General features: G+C 39.0%; 1 protein-coding gene across 3 annotated transcripts in view; it reads left to right on the forward strand.

Moving 5' to 3' along the window:
* VPS41 (VPS41 subunit of HOPS complex) overlaps positions 1 to 22991 on the forward strand; it is a 197594-nt gene that overhangs the window by 98815 nt on the left and 75788 nt on the right. For all 3 annotated transcript variants that reach the window (XM_061165672.1, XM_061165673.1, XM_061165674.1), the window contains 2 exons: positions 1829 to 1891; positions 5307 to 5372. In XM_061165672.1, the coding sequence (XP_061021655.1) occupies positions 1829 to 1891; positions 5307 to 5372 (129 nt within the window). The remainder of the gene's footprint in view (positions 1 to 1828; positions 1892 to 5306; positions 5373 to 22991) is intronic.

The raw sequence follows: 22991 nt of genomic DNA on the forward strand, positions 1-22991 counted from the left end.
TGAGCTTTAAGCAGACTTTTTCACTCTCCTCTTTCACTTTCATCAAGAGGCTCTTTAGTTCTTCTTCACTTTCCGCCACAAGGGTGGTGTCATCTTTATATCTGAGGTTATTGATATTTCTCCTGGCAGTCTTGATTCCAACTTGTGCTTCCTCCAGCCCAGCATTTCTCATGATGTACTCTGCATGTAAGTTAAATAAGCAAGATGACAGTATACAGCCTTGACATACTCCTTTTCCTACTTGGAACCAGTCTGTTGTTCCATGTCCAGTTCTAACTGTTGCTTCTTGGCTTGCATACAGATTTCTCAAGAGGCAGGTCAGGTGGTGTGGTATTCCCATCTCTTTCAGAATTTTCCATAGTTTATTGTGATCCACACAGTCAAAGGCTCTGGCATAATCAATAAAGCAGAAATAGGTGTTTTTCTGGAACTCTCTTGCTTTTTCGATGGCAATTTGATCTCTGGTTCCTCTGCCTTTTCTAAATCCAGCTTGAACATCTGGAAGTTCATCGTTCACATATTGTTTAAGCCTGGCTTGGAGAATTTTGACCATTATTTTACTAGCGTGTGAGATGAGTGCAATTGTGTGGTAGTTTGAGCATTCTTTGGCATTGCCTTTCTTTAGTGTTATTCATAATAGCCTCTATTTGGAAATAACCGAAGTAATCAATGGAAGATGGATACCCAAATGGTGATGTACTCATACACTGAAATACTATACAGCAGTAACAAAGAACCAACTCCTGCCATATGTACATAGCAGTGTGGATACATATCAGAAGGAAAATATCCAGCGAAAGAAGCCAGTGAAATAGTTTATGATTCTATTTATATAAAATTCAAACATCAGCACAGCTTACTAAAGGTGATAGATTTTGGAGGAGCAGTTAGTTTGTGAGGGTGTAAATGAATGGGAAGGAACACAGGGGAGCTTCTTGGGTTCTGCTTCTTGACATGGGTGGTGGCTGCAGGGGTATGTTCATATCATAAACATTTGTCAAGCTCTGAATCTATGATCTGTACCCTTTATGTTAACGTGTTAGTTGCTCAGTTGTGTCCGACTGTTTGTGACCCCATGGACTATAGCCTGCCAGACTCCTCTATCCATGGGTTTTCCCAGGCAAGGATTCTGGAGTGGGTTGCCATTTCCTTCTCTAGGGGATGTTCATGTCCAAGGGATAGAACCTGGGTCTCCTGGATCACAGACAGGTTCTTTACCACCTGAGCCACCAGGGAAGGCCTTTTTATGTACATTATACAATTGCATATTAAAATCAACCACTTAGAGGAAAGATATTAAGATTAAACCACTTTAAGGGAGACACTGATAAGTAGAAAATTAAATCTTACATGTATATGCTCTCAATAGATTTAAGATAAGATGGTAAATGAAGTACAGATCTAATCTCTTGCAACTTTGATCTGCTTGGTTGATTTATATATCCGTGACTGAAAGAAGAAGCTTCTTTTTCCTTCAAGGAAAGGAACAAATAATTCATTTAGTAGTAGTGGCCTATGGAAAATTCATAAAAAAGTATTAATAACCTATTCATCTCTATTTCATTTTTTAAAGTTGACATCTATTTAATAAAATAAATTTGTGATGGGCAAAGGGAAGTCTGTCCATGAGATGCTGGTAAAAAAAACTTAATTGCAGTGGTATATTTTCACCCTGCTGGAATTGTTTTCATTGGATATTTCATAGAGATTACAAAGACCTTAAATTACTCAGTACTTGACTTTTTCACTGATAGTATGTGTTGTCACTGACTCAGCAGCTTTCTTTGATACTGTCATGGTGAACTGACAGGATCCACTTACTTTTTAGGTGCAGGTATTTGGACTGTATTCTGGAGAAGAATTTCACGAGACTTTTGACTGTCCCATTAAAGTAAGTATTCAGTAAGTTTTTAATTTTTCAGAGGGTTTTTCTCAACAATGGCAGTAAGAAAACTCATACTTTGAACACTACCAATCTTGCATTAATTTTGTCAGTAAGCATCCATCAGTCAATGTACCGGATACTATTTGATGCCTTGGAGGTGCACAGAATGTATATTATGTGGCTGTGACCTCAGTGTATCCTCCAACTTTTGGTGTAGTGGGTGAGATGATAAACACACAGTGTGTGATTAAAGACTCAAATCACACAATCTGTGATTAAAGACTCAGAAAGAGGTAAAAACAGTGTTGAGTCTAAAACTGAGAGGAGTTACTTCTCGCTGTTCTTGTTAGTGATGGCTTCCATAGATGGATTGATGTTTGACTGGGCTTTAATAAATGGACAGGACAGAGGGAGAAAGCTGACTTCCCATGCAGAAGAACAGTATAATATAAATGAAGAGGTTAGAAAGTTCAAATTGTGTTTAGGAAGTGGCAAATAGTTGAGTATAGATGGTGCATAAAATACTGACTTGGCAGGAGAACTGCATGGGCAGATTGAGGTGGCTTTATATTTAGGCTAAGGAATTTGTCTGGTAGATAAGGAGAAATTATGGAATGCCGAAGAGCAAAGAAGTGGCATAAAACTGAGCTAAGCCGAAAGCAAAGTAATACGGCAACTATATCCAGTGTAGATGAGAAGGCTGGCAGACTTGAGGCAGAAGATCAGTTTTAGGTAACAGTTACTGTAGTTACACTGGCTATTACAGTTGTAAAGGAAGAGGTTGTTTGGTTTTCTCATGTGTTTATTCAAACATTTATTGATCAACAGGTAAAAGAGAGGTGGGATCTGATATAGGTTTTAGAAAGCCAGCCCTACCAGAATGCAGGAGAATGCAAGCAAGAGATCGATTGGGGGCAGGAGACAATTCAGAAGGCTAAGCCATACCCTAGACACGGTGTAACAGGAGCTCAATGAAAAGAAAGATAGTGAGTATTCAGGATGGAGTAGCAGTAATGAATTGGAAAAGCCTGGCGGAGATAGATTTAATAAGCTTTGGTGATGAAATAATAATAATAAATAATGGAATAATAATAATAAATGGAAGAGCTGAGGGTAAATCCAGGTTCTTGCTTTGGTAATGGTGTGTGGGAACGCTGTCAGTTGCAATAAGAGATGGTTTGAGGCAGGATGTTGCTAGTGTGGTCTGGGGTCTAGATAACTATAGAGACATACCATCCAGTGGAAATGTTATGGAGATTTTGGAAATATGAATGTAGAGCTCAGAATGGAGATTGGCCCTAAAAATCGCAAACTGGGTAGGTAGCCAGCTGTACTTCCAGCTGAGTAAGATGAAACCATTCTGAAAGTTATCATCCAGTTAAAGAGTAAGAAGAAAAAGACTGAGGGTCAAATTCTGGAGCACTAACTTATTTTGTTTTTAAAGTTTTTAAAATTATTTCTTTTAGTATCACTGTGGTGGTTTATCATATTTATTTATTTCTTTAGCCCCACAGCATGGGGGATCTTAGTTCCTCAATCAGGGGTCAAACCTACGCCTCCTGCATTGGAAGCATGGAGACTTAACCACTGGACCTCCAGGGAAGTCCCCTATAGCGCTAATTTAAAGATTCAGGCAGTGGGAAGAAAAAACCAGAGGGATCTTAGAAGAATTAGGATGATTGGAGGAGAAGCCAAAGGAGAGAGGGTTTCCAGAAGGAAGGAGCGAGCAGCACAGAAAAGGCAGTGTGGAGCTACCACGATGTAGGAACAGAAGCAGGGCACTTTATTTGGTAATTATGAGCTCCCGGCAACCTTAATGTGGAGGGTCTAGGAGGGGGAGGCTCACTATGTATGAAGGAGTAAATTGGAGATAAAGAAGTAGAAATAAGCAAGGTAGACTCTTCTTTCAAGAAACTTTGTGATGTAGAAGGGAGTTCATTTGGTAGATGGAGAAAGAACCAAAGTCCAGGAGATTTCTGCCGGTCATGTTTTGGTTGTTGGTACTAAAAAAAAAAAAAAATCGTAGGGGGAAAGATCCAAAATAAGCAAAAGGGAATACTTAGTGGGGTGGCTCTAAGGGATGGGATCCACCATGTAGGGATGAGGGAGGGAAACCTTGGATGTGAGTCCTATAGCCTCTGCTGGTGAGACCAAGCCAAGTGTCACTTAGTTGGGCAGTGAAAGCTCTGCAGTCAGGGGCAGTGACGTGATGGCCTTGGTTTCTTCTTGGTGAGGAAGAATGAGGGATAAGGTTATGTGGTTGGGGGCACAGACATGACTGCACTTACAGTTGTGATCTAGGACTGTGCATCATAAGAAAGCTAAGAGGACCCTCAAGAAAGATTTTAAGAACGTGTAACAACAGAATGTATAAATGATTCCGTTGGTATCCAGGATGGATTAGACAAGTGTGGAAGGAAAGAAGGGCTAACCTGGAAGTGAGGAATGGTTAGAGAAATGAGGAGTCACATACTAATAAATGCCCTCAAAATGACAGGGTAGGAAATGGAATCTATCCCGTTGGCAGATGGAGATGTATTCATTAATTAATAAGAATATAAAATGTCTTTAGTTGAAGGTTTGTGAAAGTATAGTTGTATCAGTTTTTTTAATGTGTAGAAATAATTCTGTACGTTGGGCTGGAAAAACAACACAGTGTGTTAGTTGGTGATTACGTGGGTTTGGGGATAAGAAAATGAGGAGGCAGGGTCTTTGCAGGCTGGCAGCCATGTAAGGGAGCCCCGAAGATGAGCTTATGCTGAACGCAGCTATCAGCCTCTCAGAAAGCCATTGACAAATGAAATAAATGATGACAAGGGATGGGGCAGCCTTGGGAGAAACCTTTGTGAGGGGTTGTAGGAGATGGTGGAGAGCAGGTGATAAGCAGGGGCCCAGGAACTGACTGACGGTGGAGGTAAAAGGGAAGGACCGGGACTCTGAGCTCCGGAACTCTGCTTGGGTCTGCAGCGCCGTTGTCTTTCCCACTGATGGAGGCCCACGCCAGGCTGTGAGGCTGCACTGCAGCCCTCGTTCCACTTGGGAGGCATCCTGACAAGGAAATAATCTAGATTTCTTCTATGAAATGTCTTCAGTTACAAACGTTTGTGACATCTCGCTACCTTGATTACCTTCTTTGGCTGCGTCTAAAGAGGTGCGCCCACTCAGAGGGTCCCACTCAACCAGAAACTACAGCTGTTCACTCTCATCTTTTAGCTTTGACCTGACTTCGTAGAAGAGACCCTCTCACACCAGAGCAAAACTCGCTCTCACTTGGTGCAAAATATTCCTTGAATAGATTACTGCCTACCTAGATACCAGGTTGATTTTTCGATCATGTTGCCTGTCATATATAAGGGGCTTTCATTCTGCTCTGCAGCCGTGACTCCTAACCAGTGACGTGTTGGCTCCCTCTTCCTTGCAGATCGTTGCTGTGCACCCGCATTTCGTGAGATCCAGCTGCAAGCAGTTTGTGACAGGAGGGAAGAAGGTAAATGCTGCGTGTTGGTGTCACAGGCAGTCTTGGAGGGGTTCTGTTTGCTCTTTAGTGTATCTTTAATATTTTCAATGTCTGACTCTTCATGCAGAGAAAATTTGAGAAAGCACAGTGTAGTGAAATAGCAAGACCATTACCTCTTGGGGGAGGTGTGGCCTCAGCGCTTGTCAGTGACATCCCTTTGGAATAGGTGCGGGCAAAAACAGATGTTACTCAAACTGTTTGCTAGCCTGTTAAAATATAGCCCTTCCACACACACAAAAAGAGGTAGCATTAAAAAGTAAGAGCAAGTAAACTAGTGTTTTTTTTCCCATTTGTCAGTAATCTCTTGCAAGTCTTGAGAAAGTTTTAGAACAATCATGGCTCTTTTTTTAATTTTATGTTTTATTTTTATCGGAATATAGTTGCTTTATAACGTCGTGTTAGTTTCTGCTGTACAACGAAGCAAATCAGCTGTTTTGTTGTTGTTTAGTCGCTAAGCCGTGTCCAGCTCTTTTGCAACTGCTTGGACTTTGCGTTTACTTATATCCCCTCCCTCTCAAGCCTCCCCCTCCCCCACCCTCACCCCACCCCTCTAAGTCAACACCGAGCACTGAGCTGAGCTTGCCATGGCTCTTTTTGAGTGACATGTTCCTGGCATATTTCATTATCTTAGTGCTATTTAAAACATGAGAAAGTAAAAGAATCACTTTATACATTGACATGTTTGTAGATATAGCAGATTCTAAAATAAAAGACTCTTTCTGCTTATAGAAGAAGTTAAATTGTTTTTTCTATTTTTATTCACCAGTGATTTTTTATAATAAAATGTTCCCCCGGTCCTAGAACTCTGAACGTTGTTTTCTATCCAGTTCAGGGCTCAGTGGAGAGCAGGCTGTATGTGTTTATTTCTATAGCAAGGTATAGCTACGGAATAGATACTTCGAGGCTTAGCTACCAAATGGTTTTGAATGTTTTGTGGTAGTTATCTGTCCTTTTCACTTGGACTGTTGCTTCACAGAATGAAAGGACTGCATACTAGTTGTTGGCATTTTTCAAGCACGGATTTTAGCTCCATGTAATGGTTAAGTGGCAGATCCTTTAGATTCCAACTGCATCTCAAGGCACAAAGCCAAGATTGCACCAGCTCTGATTTCTGTTTGAGAACCAGCTCCTTTCGTGCCCTCCCCAGGACTTATTGTTATCCTTAGGCTCTAGCAGCACTAACCTCACACAGAAATGTCTATGGGATTGTGCTCAGTTGCTCAGTCATGTCTGACACTTTGTGAACCCATTCACTGTAGTCCACCAGGCTCCTCTGTCCGTGGAATTTTCCAGGCAAGAAAACTGGAATAGTTTGGGATTTCCAATTCTGGGGAATCTTCTCAACCCAGGGATCCAATCCATGTCTCTTGTGTCTCCTGAATTGGCAAGTGGATTCTTTACCTTTGGGTAAAGGGTAGCTACTGTGGGAAGCATGTATGGAATTAATCAGTAGGAATTATAGATTGAAGCTAACATTTTCTATTTTAGATCTGCAGCTGACTTACTGCTAGGAAAAAATAGCTACCATACTTGTCTTTGTTGATTGCAGGAAAGAGTAGCTTCAAAATTCTTCTCGATAAAGTGTTGATATTTCTTCAGTAAACACTTTTCTAGTTAAAAAATTTAAGTGAGACAGAGCATAAATTCACATAGCTATAATTTAAACCCATGCGTTTTTATTTAAAACTCATTAGAGATGAAAAATGCCAAGTCACTAGGTTTTTTGTTTGTTTTTTAAGTGGCCTAAACCAACACACTTTCATTATCTCACAGTCAGAAATTTAAGAGTGGCTTTCCTGTATGGTCTGTTTTAGGGCCTGTCATGAGATTTCAGTCCAGATTTTGGCCAGGATTGCACTCATCTGAAGGCTTGACTGGGGTTGGAGATTCTGCTTCTAAACTGTCTGCTGCCTTCTTAATAGCAATCCCTCATAAAATGTTGATAACTTAAAATATTGATAAATCATTTTGGTTTAAGTATTTTCCAAGTGAGGATGCAGTTTTGAGTTCTAGCTTTCCAATTCCAGAAGTTAGAGACTTTAGAGTTGTCCCATATTTTTTCAAGGTATTGGTATGAAAGAACATATTAGAGATAATATGAATAATGTCCACATGGACTCAAACTTTTATGGTGGGAGTTTCTGTATAGATTTGTGTTCTTAATAATCACCTTGTTGGTATGGTTTAAAAATTGCTTTTATACTGTGAAGGATACCTATCATCTGATCTAATTTGCCAGAGTAGTTTTTGCTACATGAATGTCTTGTCAACTTGCAAGATGCCTAAGTTAACTATGTCAATAACGTGTTCATCCTTCTACATAGCATTTGACATCTGTAGAAAGGACCAAGTGAATGTAACTCTTTGGGCCGAAACTTCTAGAGTAGTTGTAACTCTTTGGGCCAAAACTTGTTGAGCAAATGTATGGACAACGAAGTAGTCCAAAATCCAAGTGCAGGCAAGGTCACATGGGAAAAACTTGGGATTGATACCAAGATTACATTGTGATAAGTACTAAAGTAAGTAGAATTCACTGAATGCTCAACAGGCAAGAACATCAAAGATTTGGCTCATCTCTTTGGTTATCACTCTCTGCTTGACAGATTTTTCTGTGTTCAGTGTTCTAAGAGGGAGCATTCTCTTTTCTCCTGTTTTCTTATTCACGTCTCCAAAAATGCATGTGTAGACATTTCTTCCCAAGCACAAAAGATGCTTAATCATGTACATATAAAATAAAAACAGTTCAAGCTATCTGGTGAAAAACTTGATATTGTTGAGTTAGAATTTCTGGTTTAAAATAGTTTAAAAGAAACACACACCAAAGGGTTAGTATGTTGTATAAAGGACTTAGGTTATTGAGCTTGATGAAAGTATATATGTGATATTCTGAAGTGAGGAATCATAGGATTTCACATGTCAATGTAAGTGATATTGTCATGTCTTTTTATTTTAATAGCTTTATTGATATATAATTTGCATGTCATAAAGTTCACCAGTTTAAAGAGTACAATTCAAGAACTTTCCTGGCAGTCCAGTGGATAAGACTCTGCGCTTCCACTACAGGGGCTACAGGTTCCATCCCCGGTTGGGAAACTAAGATCCTATATGCTGTGTGGCACAGCCAAAAAATAAAAAATGTACAACTCACTGGTTTTAATATGTATACAGAATTGTGCAACCATCACCATAATCCAATTTTAGAGCATTTTATCATCCCAGTAATGAAACCTTGTCCCCATTAACAGTCGCTCCCTAACCCCTTTTCCCTGCTTCCTAGCCCCAAGGAACTGCTAGTCTATTTAAATTCTTTATAAATTTGCCTGTTCTGGATATTTCATGTAAATTCTGGATGGCTTCCCTGGAGGCTCATGTGGTAAAGAGTTTTCCTGCAATGCAAGAGACCTGGGTTTGAACCCTGGATTGGGAAGATCCTCTGGAGAAGGAAATGGTAACCCACTCCAGTATTCTTGCCTGGAGAATTCCATGGACAGAAGAGCCTGGCAGGCTATAGTGCATGGGGTCACAAATTCTGGATATTTCATGTAAATTCTGAATATTTCATGAAAATGGAATCATGAGTACATGCCCTTGTGTCTGATTTCTTTAATTAATTTTCTAGGTACATCCATGTTGTAGCCATGTATCAGTATTTCATTCCTTTTTATGGCCAAATTACCTTTCATCGTATGGGTATATCATATTTTATTTAGCTGTTTATCAGTTGATGGACATTTGGGTTGTTTCTGTGTTTTGACTGTTGCACTTAATGGTACTGTGAACATTCATGTACAACTCTTCTATGGGGCTATGTATTTTAATGCCCTTTGGGTGTAGGATTGTTGGATCATCTAGTAACTCAGTGTAGAACACTGAAGAACTGTCCAGTTATTTTCCAAAGTGACTGCACCATTTACATTCTCACTAGCAGTATGTAAGGGTTTCACTTTCTCCACATTCTCACCCTCATTCATTTGTAGCTGTCTTTTTGATTATAGGCATCTGGTGTGTGGAAAGTGGTGATATCTCCTTGTTTTGATTTACATTTCCCTAATGACTAAGGTTGTTGAGCATCTTTAGTGCTTCTTGGCCATTTGTCTATCTTCTTTGGAGAAATGCCTATTCAGATTCTTTGTCCATTTTTCCATTGGGCTATTTGTCTTTTTTCTTTTTTTTTTTTTTTTAAATTGTAAAATTTTTTTTTATATATTCTGGATTCACATCTCTTGCCAGTATGTTATTTGCAAATATTTTCTCCCAGTCTTTGAGTTGTCTTTTCACTTTATTCCTGGTGTCATTGGAGGTACAGAAGTTTTTAATTTTGCTGAAGTGCCGTTTATCTGTTTTGTGTGGAATTTTTGTTTTCTGTGTGTGTGTGTGTATTTTGATGCTTGTGCTTTTGGTATTGTATCTATGACATCATTGCCAAATCTAAGGTCATTAAGATTTATACTTGTGTTTTCTTCAAAGAGTTTTATCGTGTTAACTTTTAAATTTAGCTCTGGAATCTCCCTTGAGTTAATTTTTGTGTATGGTGTAAGGTAAGGGTCTGAATTCATTCTTTTGCATATGGATATCCAATTGTCCCAGCCCTTTTTGTTGCAAAGACTGTTCCTTTGCCATTGTCTTGGGCCCTTTGTCAAAAATCAGTTAGCCATAAATGTTCGAGTTTATTTCTGGAGTTTCAATTCTGTTGATTTGTGTATCTGTCCTTGTGCCAGTGCCATTTTTAGTTTTTAGAACCACTGATTACTTACGGGATGACAAACAAATTAACTCCTTTTAAAACATTTTGATTTTGAGTTCTTTACCTTTAAAAAGCCATTTTTATACCATCATTCAAAATTCTGCAAATAACAAATGCTGAAGAGGCTGTGGGAAAAAGTTGAACCCTCCTACCCTAATGGTGACAATGCAAATTGGTGCAGCCACTATGGAGAATAATATGTCTGTTCCTTAAAAAACAAAATAGAGTTACCATATGATCCAGGGATCCCACTCCTGGGCATCTATCTGGAGAGAAATATAATTTGAAAAGATATATGTACCCCAGTGTCCATTGCAGCACTATTTTTTATACAGTAGCCAAGATATGGAAGCAATCTAAATGTCCATCAACAGGTGAATGGATAAAGAAGATGTGGTGTACACACACACACACACACACACACACACACACACAGAGGAATATTATTCAGCCATAAAAATAATGAAATAATACATTTGTAGCAGCAAGGATCAACCAGAGATTATCATACTAAGTGAAGTAAGCCAGACAAATATAATATTGCTTATATGTGGAATCTAAGAATGTAATATGAATGAACTTATTTACAAAACATAAATAGACCCACATTCGTGGAAAACAATCTTATGATTACCAAAGGGGGAAAGGAGGGATAGATTAGGAGTTTGGGATTAACAGATACACACAGCTATATATAAAATAAACAACACACCAGCCCAGGTGAGATGCATGAGACAAGTGCTCGGGCCTGGTACACTGGGAAGACCCAGAGGAATCGGGTGGAGAGGGAGGTGGGAGGGGGGATCGGGATGGGGAATACGTGTAAATCTATGGCTGATTCATATCAATATATGACAAAACCCACTGGAAAAAAATAAATAAAGGGAAAAAAAATAAATAAAATAAACAACAAGGACCTACCATATAGCACAGGAAGTTCTACTCAACATTTTGTAATAACCTGTAAGGGAAAAGAATATGAAAAAGAACAAATAAATATATATATGTAACTGAATCACTTTGCTGTGCATCTACTTCAATAAAAAAGAATGAGAATAGAATTAAAGGGCATTACAATTTTTCCTATTTATGTTAGAGGTTTAAGAAGTGTTAGTATGTAAATATGGCATGTATTCGAGCTTCCCAAGTGGTGCTAGTGGTAAAGAACTTCCCTGCCAATGCATGAGATGTAAGAGAACCAGGTTCAATCCCTGGCTTGAAAAGATCTCCTGGAGAAGGGAATGGCAACTCATTCTAGTATTCTTGCCTGGAGAATCGCATGGAAAGGGGAGCCTGGAGGGCTACAGTTCATAGGGTCCCAAAGAGTTGGACATGACTGAGGGACTTAGCACGCACGTGCCCTCTATTCAGGAACTTGTAACATACAAGCTGTTGACTGATTTCTCTAAATTCATTAAAGTTTATTGTGTAAATATATATTTAGTGAATAGTAAAAACTAGTGTTTATTTAGTAAGTAATAGTGACTTCTTTGTATAGAGTTAAATAACTAGAGATTGCCAAAACGTACAGAAGCTTGGTGTGCTTTGCAGAAATCTCTGGAAAGATTTCTTCCTTCTGTATGTGTATGGTGTGCACTTTCGAAGATTGCCTGCACTACATGGTTTTGGAATTAATGTGTTTTGTCTGTTTTAAAATAGGTTTATTTAGTTGAGGTTATTTCAGGGAATATTTCTGATTTCATTAAGAAATGCACCTTTGATTTTAAAAACTAAGAGAAAGGCTCTTGGAAGGTGACATTAAGAAAGAGATAATATTGTGAAAAAAATTTCTTTTTAAGGTGTTAGCAAATTTTTAGGGGGAGTCGATTTTTTTCTTATAGCCGAGTTAGGGCATTTTATACCTTTGTAAATGAGAAAAAAATCAAAATCTGCATTGGCCCAATCACAACTCTGATCATTCCAACTGCAGTTTGCAGCCAGTGCTGTAAACTAAGCAGAACACGTCTGCAGAGTCCAGCATTTAGCAAATGGTGATAACCTTGCACTAGACCTCCCTGTTTAGAGTACATGGCAGATCATATGGTAGAAAAAGAGCAAGATGGATGTCCTACAGAGAGAATCTTGATGTCATTTCACAAGAAAATTTGATGAAGATTTTTAATTTAAGATTTTAGTTGATTTGATGGGAAAACTTAGTTACTGGGCGAGGGGTAAACATTTTTAAAAAAGTAATCAGAACATGCATTTCAGAATAGTTCTACAAACTAGTTATGAAGGGGAAAAAAAAACCTGAAACTGCAGTTTGACACAGTTGTTGATATTTCCTTTTTAAGGTTCTAGCTTCTTAGGTCTTTGGAGATAGCTCCTTATCCACCTGGGACTGGAAAGAGGAGGCAATAGTTCTGTCTGGCATAAACTTTTATTTTAGATTTTCAAGGTAACTTCTTAGTAGTTGAATGCCATAGCTGGATTTATGGACTCCAGCGCTTGACACATGAGCATAAAAAGCTTATTCTAAATTCTGTTTTGTTTCCATGTTGAAAAAAGAAAAGAGAAAGCACATCTCGTAAGAGTGCCATTGGAGAGAACTTTCAAACATGTGAATCAGTGGATTTTTTTTTAAGTGTAAACCTTGTGTAGCAAGAATTCTAATGCATGAGCATAGAAATGAGGTATGTCTTCTAGAAATAAGTCTGCCAGGCAGATCTTGTCTGGTTTGCTTGTTGGTTTTTTAATTGCTCAACTTTCTCTGTCAGTAGATAAACTTGAGCTCCCTATGACCTTTACCTTTGAACTCTGAAATACACTTCATAATAACTGATTCTCCTCCTTTGACAAATTATTAAATTGTCACACTGCTGTTTGCAGCGGAGTTCATCTTTAGAAACGAGGTAGTCAGCTGTTTGGCATTGCAGTGAACTAGAATGAGGGGACCTGGCCGCAGGGACAGCTTGCTTTGTAAGCTGGAAAGTGTCAGTCAGCAAACAAAGCAAGGACCTGCATGCATGAAATGAGAAAAAGCGCTTCACTATTCAGGGCTGAAGGCTCCTGGCAGATTTTACCTGAAGGGCAGAGGTAGAAGCATCAGCTAGCTTCTCAGTGTCCAACGTGATCAACAAACAACAAATTGCATGTTGGATTCTTTTTGGAAGAAGATGCAATGGAGCAGTTTTTTGTAATAATGCGAAACTTTTTAAAATTCCCATAGCCCAGCAAGCTCCTATGACCATTAAATGTGAAATGTAGTTAGTTAGTTGTTAGTCACTCAGTCATGTCTGACTCTTCACACCCCTTGGACTGTAGCCCACCAGGTTCCTCTGTCCGTGGAATTCTCCAGGCAAGAATACTGGAGTGGGTTGCCCTTCCCTTCTCTAGGGGGATCTTCCCAACCCAGGGATTGAGCCCAGGTCTCCTGCATTGCAGATGGATTCTTTACCAGCTGAGCCACAAGGGAAGCCCAAGAACACTGAAGTGAGTAGCCTATCCCTTCTCCAGGGGATCTTCCTGACCCAGTGACTGAAACCCAGGTCTCCCACATTGCAAGCGGATTCTTTACCATCTGAGCCACAAGGGAAGAGTGCTTCCTTATATATTTGCTTGTCTCCTGGTCAGATGGAAACTGGGGTTCTTGGGGTCATAAAAGATCTTTTTTAATTTTTAAAAAATTTATTGAAGTATTGAAGTTGATTTGCAATGTGTTAATTTCTGCTCTACAACAAAGTGATTCCATTATATGTATTCTTTTTCATTATGGTTTATCAACAGGATATTAGATATAGTTTCCTGTACTGTACAGTAAGACCTTGTTTATCCTGAAAAAGTCTCTGACATCAGTTACCACCCAGTCTGCTGACCAGTGGATCTAGAGAATGACACTTCTGCAGGCATTTAGATGCTTGATCTTAGTCAGTTTTCTACATGCAGACTTTTCTCACACATCACTTCTCAGGCAACCACCAAATTTATGTCCAAGTGGTTGCACATAGAACCATTGTAAATAAACACCTTCATCTCTTCTAGGCATGGTGTTATAAATTGTGGTTCCATTTCTAGAAATTCATCTCATGCTGTAAGCATGCCAAAATTGATTAAAAACTACCAACTAATAGGAAGTAAAACGCAGTGTAACCTTTACAAATATTTCTTAGGTATGTAAAACCCAAGTTGCAAATAGCTATATTGTAAAAGTATATTTTGGTGGGTTTTTCTCTATGTACTGAACTGGCTGAAGCTAAAATTTTAAATCCAGGGCTTAAAAATAGAAATCATTTTCAATATCAGTGTCAGATGTTTTTCCTTGCTTTCAAAATTAAGTTCATCCATCTCAAACATTAGTTGCTTTTTTGATGTCAGTATGTAGAGCTCCCAACATCCTGGAGATGGATCCATGGCAACCGCATTTTCTTCAGTCGTCCTCCTTGTTTCATAGCCATCAAAAACCTGGTGAGAACAGAAGCCTTTTTTTCTTTAATGAGTTCAGCTAACTTTTCCGTGTGTAATATTTCCATATTGTTTGCAGCCCTTCCCTGGATTCTGATGTTAAGCTTACCATCTGTCTTCCTAGAGTAATCAAACCATCCTTTGCTCCTTGCTGAAAATATCTTCCTTTGCATGTTGAGAATGCTGTGGTTGTTCTTCAGTATTTGGAGTAGTTATTGCCTGTGCAAAGTTACTGTTGTAATTACTAATTTTTCAAGCCTTTGTCGTTAAGCATTTGGGGACCCCCCCCCCATTATAAGTTAGTTTGTTTCCTTTTAGTTTTCTGATTCATTTTCAGCCAATACTCCTCTTTGCTGTTTGTGACAGTGCAGATTTGAACCCACTCAAAGTCTGATGGTAGTGTATGTGATAGTGGATAGCCGTGTCAGTGCCGTGCAGCCCTAGATCTCCAGGAACACACTTGCAGGGTGTGAGGGAGAGGGTGTGTTAGAAGGAGGGTGTTACAGGATTTGGGCTGTTGATGAGAGGTGGTGTGGGGAGGCTTTAAAGAAGTAGGAGTTTGCACTGGGTCAGGTGCTGTCCGGAAGCAAGAGATTTTCCACCACTGGGTATCTTAATACATCATATCCAGAGGAGGAAAGATAAAATCAAGGCTAAAGACGTTGATAAAGAAGTAGTCTTTCCTTTTAGCCAGGATAGGGAGATGTCTGGTCATTTATGTGGCTTGGGAAATGTTAATATTTTGTCCATGTTCAGAGGTGATTATGGAGTGGTCCTGTTTTTCTCCTCATCTTATGGTCACAGGGCCTTGTCTTATGTCGGTGTTCTGTGAAATTGTTTATATTTACCCGGAGAACACGAAGGCCCTGCTCTGAATGGCAGACGAACTCCTGCATTCCAGCTTTTTTCTTTCTTCATTGTGACAAATAAAATGCCCAACATTTGCTAGATGGCTTATTGAGGTACTTTATGAAAATAATACATACTATTTGATTTCCCTTTCTGGTAGAAATATAAATGTATGATGTAGCAATTTCATGGAAAGCTATATACCAAATTATTAACAATATTAATATTAACATGTTATTAACAATATCTGAGCAAGATTATTAGTGTTTTTTCTGGCCTTCATTGGCATTTATTTTCTGCTTTTTTTTTTTTTTGTAGAAACCATGCCTTTTATAATAATAAAAAGCAATAATAAAAGAATGTATAAAGTAATCTCAACTATTTTGGCTCTCTTTTCAACTTAGCATTCTAAATCATATGAAATTCCCTACATTATTGAAGTCTAATCTTAGCTCAGATGTTCTTTAATGATTATGTAATTTTCCATCCTGCAGGTCAATTTAATTTTCTTAATCGGTCTCATATTATTGGACCATTAGGTTGTATCCAGTTTGGGGTTATCATAAATCATGCTGTATTGAAGTTAGAAATCTTTGGGTATGAACTTCTGTTTGTGCTGCTGAATGTTTTCCTAGCTCTGATTCTTAGGATTAGAATTACTGAGTCAAAGATTCCGAGTATCTTTTAGGCTCTTGATACATATTGCCAAGTAAAGGTACATTCTAGAAAACATACTGATTTATACCAGCTGTGTGTTTTAGAGGAGCCATTTTACCGTATCAACTTGCCAATTTGATATACATAGAAAGAGACTCCATTGTTCTATTTTGTAAATTCCTTGAATTATTAGTGATTTTGAGCATTTTTATTTACTAGTCACTTATATCCCTTCCTTTGTGATTTCTCTGGTTGTATTCTTTGCTCGGGGCAGCTTTTACTATTACCATAGAAGCCAGGACAATGACGACTGTCCATTTGATATTTATTGTCAGTTTGAGCGCAAATTATTGCTGCTTACTGAATAGCCTGCAGCCTTTTGTCCAATTTTAGCTAAACCTGGAATAATTATTCTTGTTCTAGGGAGGCATTATATAGGAGTCATAATGAGACTTTCGAGTAGATGCTGAACTGTGTACAAAGAAGATGAGTATATTCTACTCCACAGATGTGTCTGCCCCTAGACCGTCTGTCCTGCTGCTTCCTTGAAGGCTCTTAAAAACACGCCAGCATGCCCAGTTAAAGGCAGGTTCATTTGATTTGGTTTCTGCTGTAGGCAGTGTCCTGATCTTTACTTTTTCCCCTTTTGCTTCATTTTTTTTTCCATTGAAGTATATAGTTGATTTGTTGTTGTTGTTGTTGTTTAGTTGCTAAGTTGTGTCAACTTTTTTGCCACCCCACGGACTGTAGCCCACCAGGCTCCTCTGTGCATGGGCTTTCCGGGCAAGAATACTGGAAGGGGTTGCCATTTCCTTCTCCAGGGGATCTTCCCAGGAGGAGCCACAGGAGCTAGGATTTGATCCCTGGGTCAGGAACATCCCCTAGAGGAGGGCATGGCAACCCACTCCAGTATTCTTGCCTGGAGAATCTCATGGACAGAGGAGCCTGAGAGACTACAGTCCTTGGGGTCGCAAAGAGTCAGATATGACTGAGCAGCTGAGCACACATAACTTGCATCGTTGATTTACAGTATCATATTAGTTTCAGATGTACAGCACAGTGATTCCATTAAATATCTGTGGGTATACATATGTGTGTTTGTGTATATATATATATATTCCATTTCAAATTCTTTTCCATTATAGATTATTACAAAATATTGAGTGTACTTTGCTGTGCTATTATGGTAGGTCCTTGTTGGTTCCTTTTTGCTTTGATTTGAATTGAGTGAAGCACTTGTTCACATCCATAAACCTGTGTGTTCTGGTGACTCTTCCTGTTAATCAAGATTTAGCAGTTTTGTATTTTTCATAACCTCACTGTGCAAAGATCTCCTCCTGAGTCATCTCTGATTGAGCTTATGTGTAGTTAAAATTAGAGATATTTGTTCATCACACGGAATGTTCATTCAAGTTGCATCACCCAGTAGATATTTATTCTACTGGGGAAGGGGTCCAACCTTGAACCCAGTCCCAGGAAATAGATCCTCAGGCAGCTGCAAACTGAAAAACAAACTCAAGGTTTTTGATTTGAACAACCAGCTCTGTTAAGTCTTCAGGATCCATGTGGAAGGCTGTTTGTGTGTTTTAGTAGAAAAATTACTTTTTAAATGCCTCGTTCATTTCTGGAATCCCATTTGCAGTTGTGAGTTGCATGTGCAGCAATGGCAGGTTGCTAGTTTGAATAGAAATCTTCCTCACATGCTGGCTACAATTGATTGCTAAACCCGGTAGACATAGATCTATATCTCTGTCCTTGCTAGGTTTTTGTTTTGTTTTTAATACAAAGGAACTGCTCCTGAGTGGCACCTCTTGTGTTTAACTTCTTTGGTTCACACTGAATTCATAGCTTGGATTTCTTGGCTACTAAATTGACTGTTACTTTATGTTGATATGATGTTTTTTTAAATTTCAAAGCGTATTTCTGGTACATAATTTACACAGGATTAATTAAGTTCAAGAATTTGTCAAAAACCTGTGTTGCTTTTCAGTTGTGCTTATTCAGATACTGCCTGGAAGCAGATGGCCTGTCACACGGGCTCTGGAAGTCCACCTGTGTACAGAGACTTTGGTAGCAGTATCTGTCCTGTGTTGAACGGCTTTTAATCAGGTTAACCCACTCTTCAGGAAAGGAGAGGGATGGACTAGAACTTGTGCAGAAAATAACCACCGGATTTAAAGCAGTCATATATTTAGGAAATCCCTGTTTTCTTCTTACATGATTTGAGTTTTTTCTCAGTGATGGTCAGGAAGGCTGTGTGTTTTAAACTTCGGTACTGAGCCAAAGCAGGAAGCAGTACACAGGTGTTCTCTGCTCTTCAGGCTGCTGCTTCTTGGTCATTTCTGTCTCCATCAAGATTCAAGACTCCTGTCTGCTGCCAGCCACCACCCCAAGTCTTCTCCATGCTCACCAATTTTTTTCTCACTTGCCTTCTTGACTTCAGTTTTATCCCTAATCTCTTCCAATCTTGGATTTAAAAATCCTTCTGTGGCAAGCCCTCCTCATCATTATACCCTTTGTTTTTACTGGGACAGTAAAATATTTGGCATATTCTAATTTGCTGGATTTCATTTTGCTCTATTTCTCTGTCATCTTGAGCTCCGGTATCTTCTCTGATGAAGCATTTATCTCTTGTGGAGTCTGTTTTCTCCAAGCCTCTCTGTCCTTTCTGGAGAAAACACCTTCACCCATGGGCTCAGACCCCAGCCTCAGTAGGCAGTGTTGCTGGTATTAGGTAGCCCAAATGACTCAAATGATTTATATACTTGGAAGAGCACAAGATGATTAAAAAAGGTCCAATCATACTCCTTTTCCTCCACCAGGGAAGAATGGGTGATGGGTAATGATGGGTGTTAGGCTACCAGAATCGGCAGCTTTATTACAGCCCCATAGGAATCCCAGCCTGTGTGTGGGAGATTCTGGGATGTGGTATAAGAAAGTACTAGATAGATTTATCAGCACAGAACATAGGAGAATAAAGTATATTGCTGAGGATGTGAGGGCTCCTATTGAAATATAAGTACCAAGAGTGCTGACTGCCAGAATGTGGATTTATGGGAAATAAAGCCCTAAAATACTTTCTCCAACAAAAAAATAGACCTCTTGGAAACAGTTTTTCCTCTCTCTGTACTTAGCTCCCATTGAGCTTAAATTGCTCTCAGTATTGTGATAATGACAATTCAATATTACAGGATGTGGAAGATGAACCAAATAAATTAACCAGCTGCTTTTAAGGCTAGTTCCCTCAATGGCTTCCCCTCTAAAATGCTTTGTAGAAGATTCGTGCTCAGTAGGTCTCTAGGCAGTTTTATGGCTGGAAGAAAGAAATGGATTTTATTAAATGTCAGTGAAATACAAGCAGGTAGTTTTGTGGTAGTTAAATTAGCATAGAGTGTGTGTAAGAAAAGCAGCTTATCATGCCTTAAATCGCCGAAACAGAACTTTCCTTGGCCTTCCTGCCAGATGATGCGTTTCTGCCTGAAATTCCCATAGATTAGGATGGAAAAATCCTAACCCCTCCTATCTGAAACTACAAAAATGTTATCCATCAAATGCTGCATGTACAGCATCATTTTATTTGGAGAGTTTCAAAGGACAGTAATGGCAATCATTTTGTAATTTCTAGCTGACATTTAAGATTTTATACTATGTGTGAACTGGGAGATAGGACTCATGAGTAAAGGGTTGAGTGAATTGGGAATTTGGGATTGACATGCACACACTGCTCTATTGATAGATAAATGCATAACCAATAAAACAGATAACCAACCGGGACCTACTGTGTAGCACAGGGAATGCTGCTCGATATTCTGTAATAATCTAAATGGGAAAAGAATCTGAAAAAGAAAAACAGATAAAAAAAAAGAAAAAAACAGATAGATGCGTATGTATAGTTGAATCACTTTGCTGAAACTAATGCAGCATTGTTAATCAACTGTGCTTTAATAGACAATAAAAGCATTTTTAAAAGAATTGAGTGGAGTGCAGAGGGAAGACAGAAAGAAACACTTCATGGGATCAAGCCGGTAACATAGAGGAGAAGGGCAGGCCGGGTGGGGGGAGGACAGAAGTGGGTACTGTGACGTTCCAGAGAGCTTTGTGCACGCGGACAAACCCATTCCAGGACATCACTGCTCAGACCGAAGGGGAGACCAGTGGACATCCCTGGAACCAAGGAGCCGCACTGACCTAAACCAAACAGAGAAGGTCTCACCTTACCGTCCGTAGGGTCTCAAAGAGTCAGACATGACCGAGCACAGCACAGCACCTTCGCAGGACTTTTCAAATTGATGACAAGTTGTGCACAAGTTATATCCTTTGACACTGAGCAACAGGAAAGAAGAGATCAGCGTTTCAGGAGTAGGACGTGGCGTCAGGTACAGGAGCCCTTTCTCAAGGAGTGTGCTGATTTATTCCTTGGATGAATCAGTCCCAGGGCCCTTTCCCTTAGATGTGTGAGTGAGGGCAGATGCCTCTGTGTCTGAAATAGGGGACAGACATTGCTAACTAAAGACGGGCCAAGTGACTAGAGGATTTGGAAATTACACAGCTCCTCCCATAGCAAATCCATTGTATTTTTGGACAACGAAAGAAGGAATGACTTTTAGACCCAGGAAAGCCTACTCAGTATCTAATATTTGTTATTCCTTGTGTGTCTAGCAAAGCATCTCTAAGATTTGGTTTCTTTCCCTGATACATTTGGGGAGATGAGAAGTAAATACGTTATTCTCAATGAACTAGATATAATGTCGCACCCACGATCCCATGACTCAGAACCAGTGTTTGACTTAACAAAAGAATTCTCCAAAATAATGATCTTCTCTAACATATTTAAGGCTATTTGTTTAGTGATCATCTCTTAATTTTCAAATGTAAAGGTAAAGTGATGAAACTACCACTATTTGAAAGACAAGAGAAAAATAATATGACTTGTGTTTAAAAGTGTAGTGGAAATGAGTTAAAACTTAACTGGTTTACAGAAGCTAGGACATTAGCTAACCACCCGCCACCTGCTGTTTTTGAGCATTCATCAGTGAGTCAGTGACATCAGATAGGTACCACTGATGCCGTATTATAAAAAAAAACTTTAAGGGACCAGCGTCTTTGCTCCTTTGATTCGTGTCAGGGCAGGGTACACAAGGTTTAATGTAATAGGACTCTGGAAATTCAGACTGAATTCAACATTCTCTCCTTTCCTTCCTGCCCTCTGCTGGAAGTTTTCCTTGGAGCCAGAGCAGGAGACAAAGGGAGCCCGGGGCCCAGCAGCCTCAGCTTCCTCCCATTGCAGAAATCACACTGACCACAGCAGAAAGGATGGAGTGGAGTGACCTTGCCTTGGGTGGGAATTGCAGCAAGATTTTATTAAGAGTTTTCTGAAAGAAGTTAGTGTTTTATTTAAAAATTAGATACCATTTATGTGAATCCTCACCCATAGATAGGGGACCACAAATAGTCTTTTCACTCAGTTCCAGTGAATTTTTTGTTTTATTTCAAATTGTCCCCTAAATTATCTTGACTGTTAAAATTAGAGGATTGACTTTCATCCCCATAACTATTAATGTTATAAAGAATAATTCACATGTGCTATGTAGAATAATTATTAAAGAGGAATAATACAAAATCACTTGTCCTCTCTTTCTGGAGTGATGATCGCTTTGTCTTTCAGGTTTTATATGTGGATACACATTCATATTTTATTTAAAAGTCATTGTATTTAATCTGTTTTGCAATCTACTTAATATGCTCTGACCATCTTGTCCTGTAAATAAGTGTCCATATTTAAAACACACACACACACACCCCCCACACCCACACACACCCACCCACCCACCCCATGTATACACAGACATGTCGCTCCCCCAGTGTCTGACCTTATCATTTTGGTTCATCTTTGTCAGTTTTTCTTTCCTTTTTCCTTCACCTGTCAGTTCTGAGACCAGTGCTCTACTGTTGGGGGTGTTAATTTTAAAAAAAGGAAGTTTTAGTATCTAGCAGGGCAGATCACCTCCCACCCCCAAATTGCTTAATTGAAAAAATTTTTTTTTTGTTATTGTCACGCATTTTCAAATGAGTTCATTGCATTTTAGAAGCTCTAGAAATAATTCCTTTGGGATTTTCTTGGGGTTTGCATGAAAACCGTAGGCCAACTTCGTAAGACTTCAGCTCTTCAGTGAGAATTCTGTCTTGTCATCCAGGTACACGCTGTATCTTTCCATTTACTTTGCTCTCCTCTGTCCCTCAATAAAGTGTTTTTGTTTTCCGTGTAGCTAGTATACACACATCTGTTTTTGTTCATTATTAACTTTGAGAGCTATGGACTTGCCCTTGTTTACAACTTTGATTGCATCCCCTAAAGTTTAGGTTTGTACTGTTTGTATTTTCATTTTCTAAGTGCTCTGGCTGCAGTTTGATTTCCTCTTTTACCCAAGGATAGAGAGTATTTATTTTTTTATTTCTGTTTTTTTCCCTCTTGTTTTGCTCTTCTTATCCTTTGTTATTAATTTCTTGCTTTATTTTCTTGTCATCTGAGAATAAAGAGAATTAGTCCTGAAGTTCTTTTCTGCTTTACGTTATGTCTCATTCATGTGGTGGTAGGAGTGGGAGATTTTTTCCTTATTCCCTAGATACGTTTTATTGTTTTCAAATACTGAATTTTTCCATATTGTCAGTGTTTTCTTCTTGTGAGCTCATATTTATGAGATATGGCTGTGAAGCTGTCCATAGATTTTGTGAGAGCTTGTCCAAATCTTTTACTTTGGACAGTGGTGGGAGAGCTTTTGTGTTTTCCATTTTGCTGAATTGGAACATAATTGTCTGTTGGGAAAATGGATACAAAAGAATGCATTAGATTGGCCAAAAAGTTCGTTTGGGTTTCCTGTATGATATCACAGAGAACTCCAAATGAACATTTTTGGCTAACCTAGTAATTATTGGCGCAG

The sequence above is a fragment of the Dama dama genome, chromosome 18 (genome assembly GCF_033118175.1).
Source record: "Dama dama isolate Ldn47 chromosome 18, ASM3311817v1, whole genome shotgun sequence".
Classification (NCBI taxonomy): domain Eukaryota; kingdom Metazoa; phylum Chordata; class Mammalia; order Artiodactyla; family Cervidae; genus Dama; species Dama dama.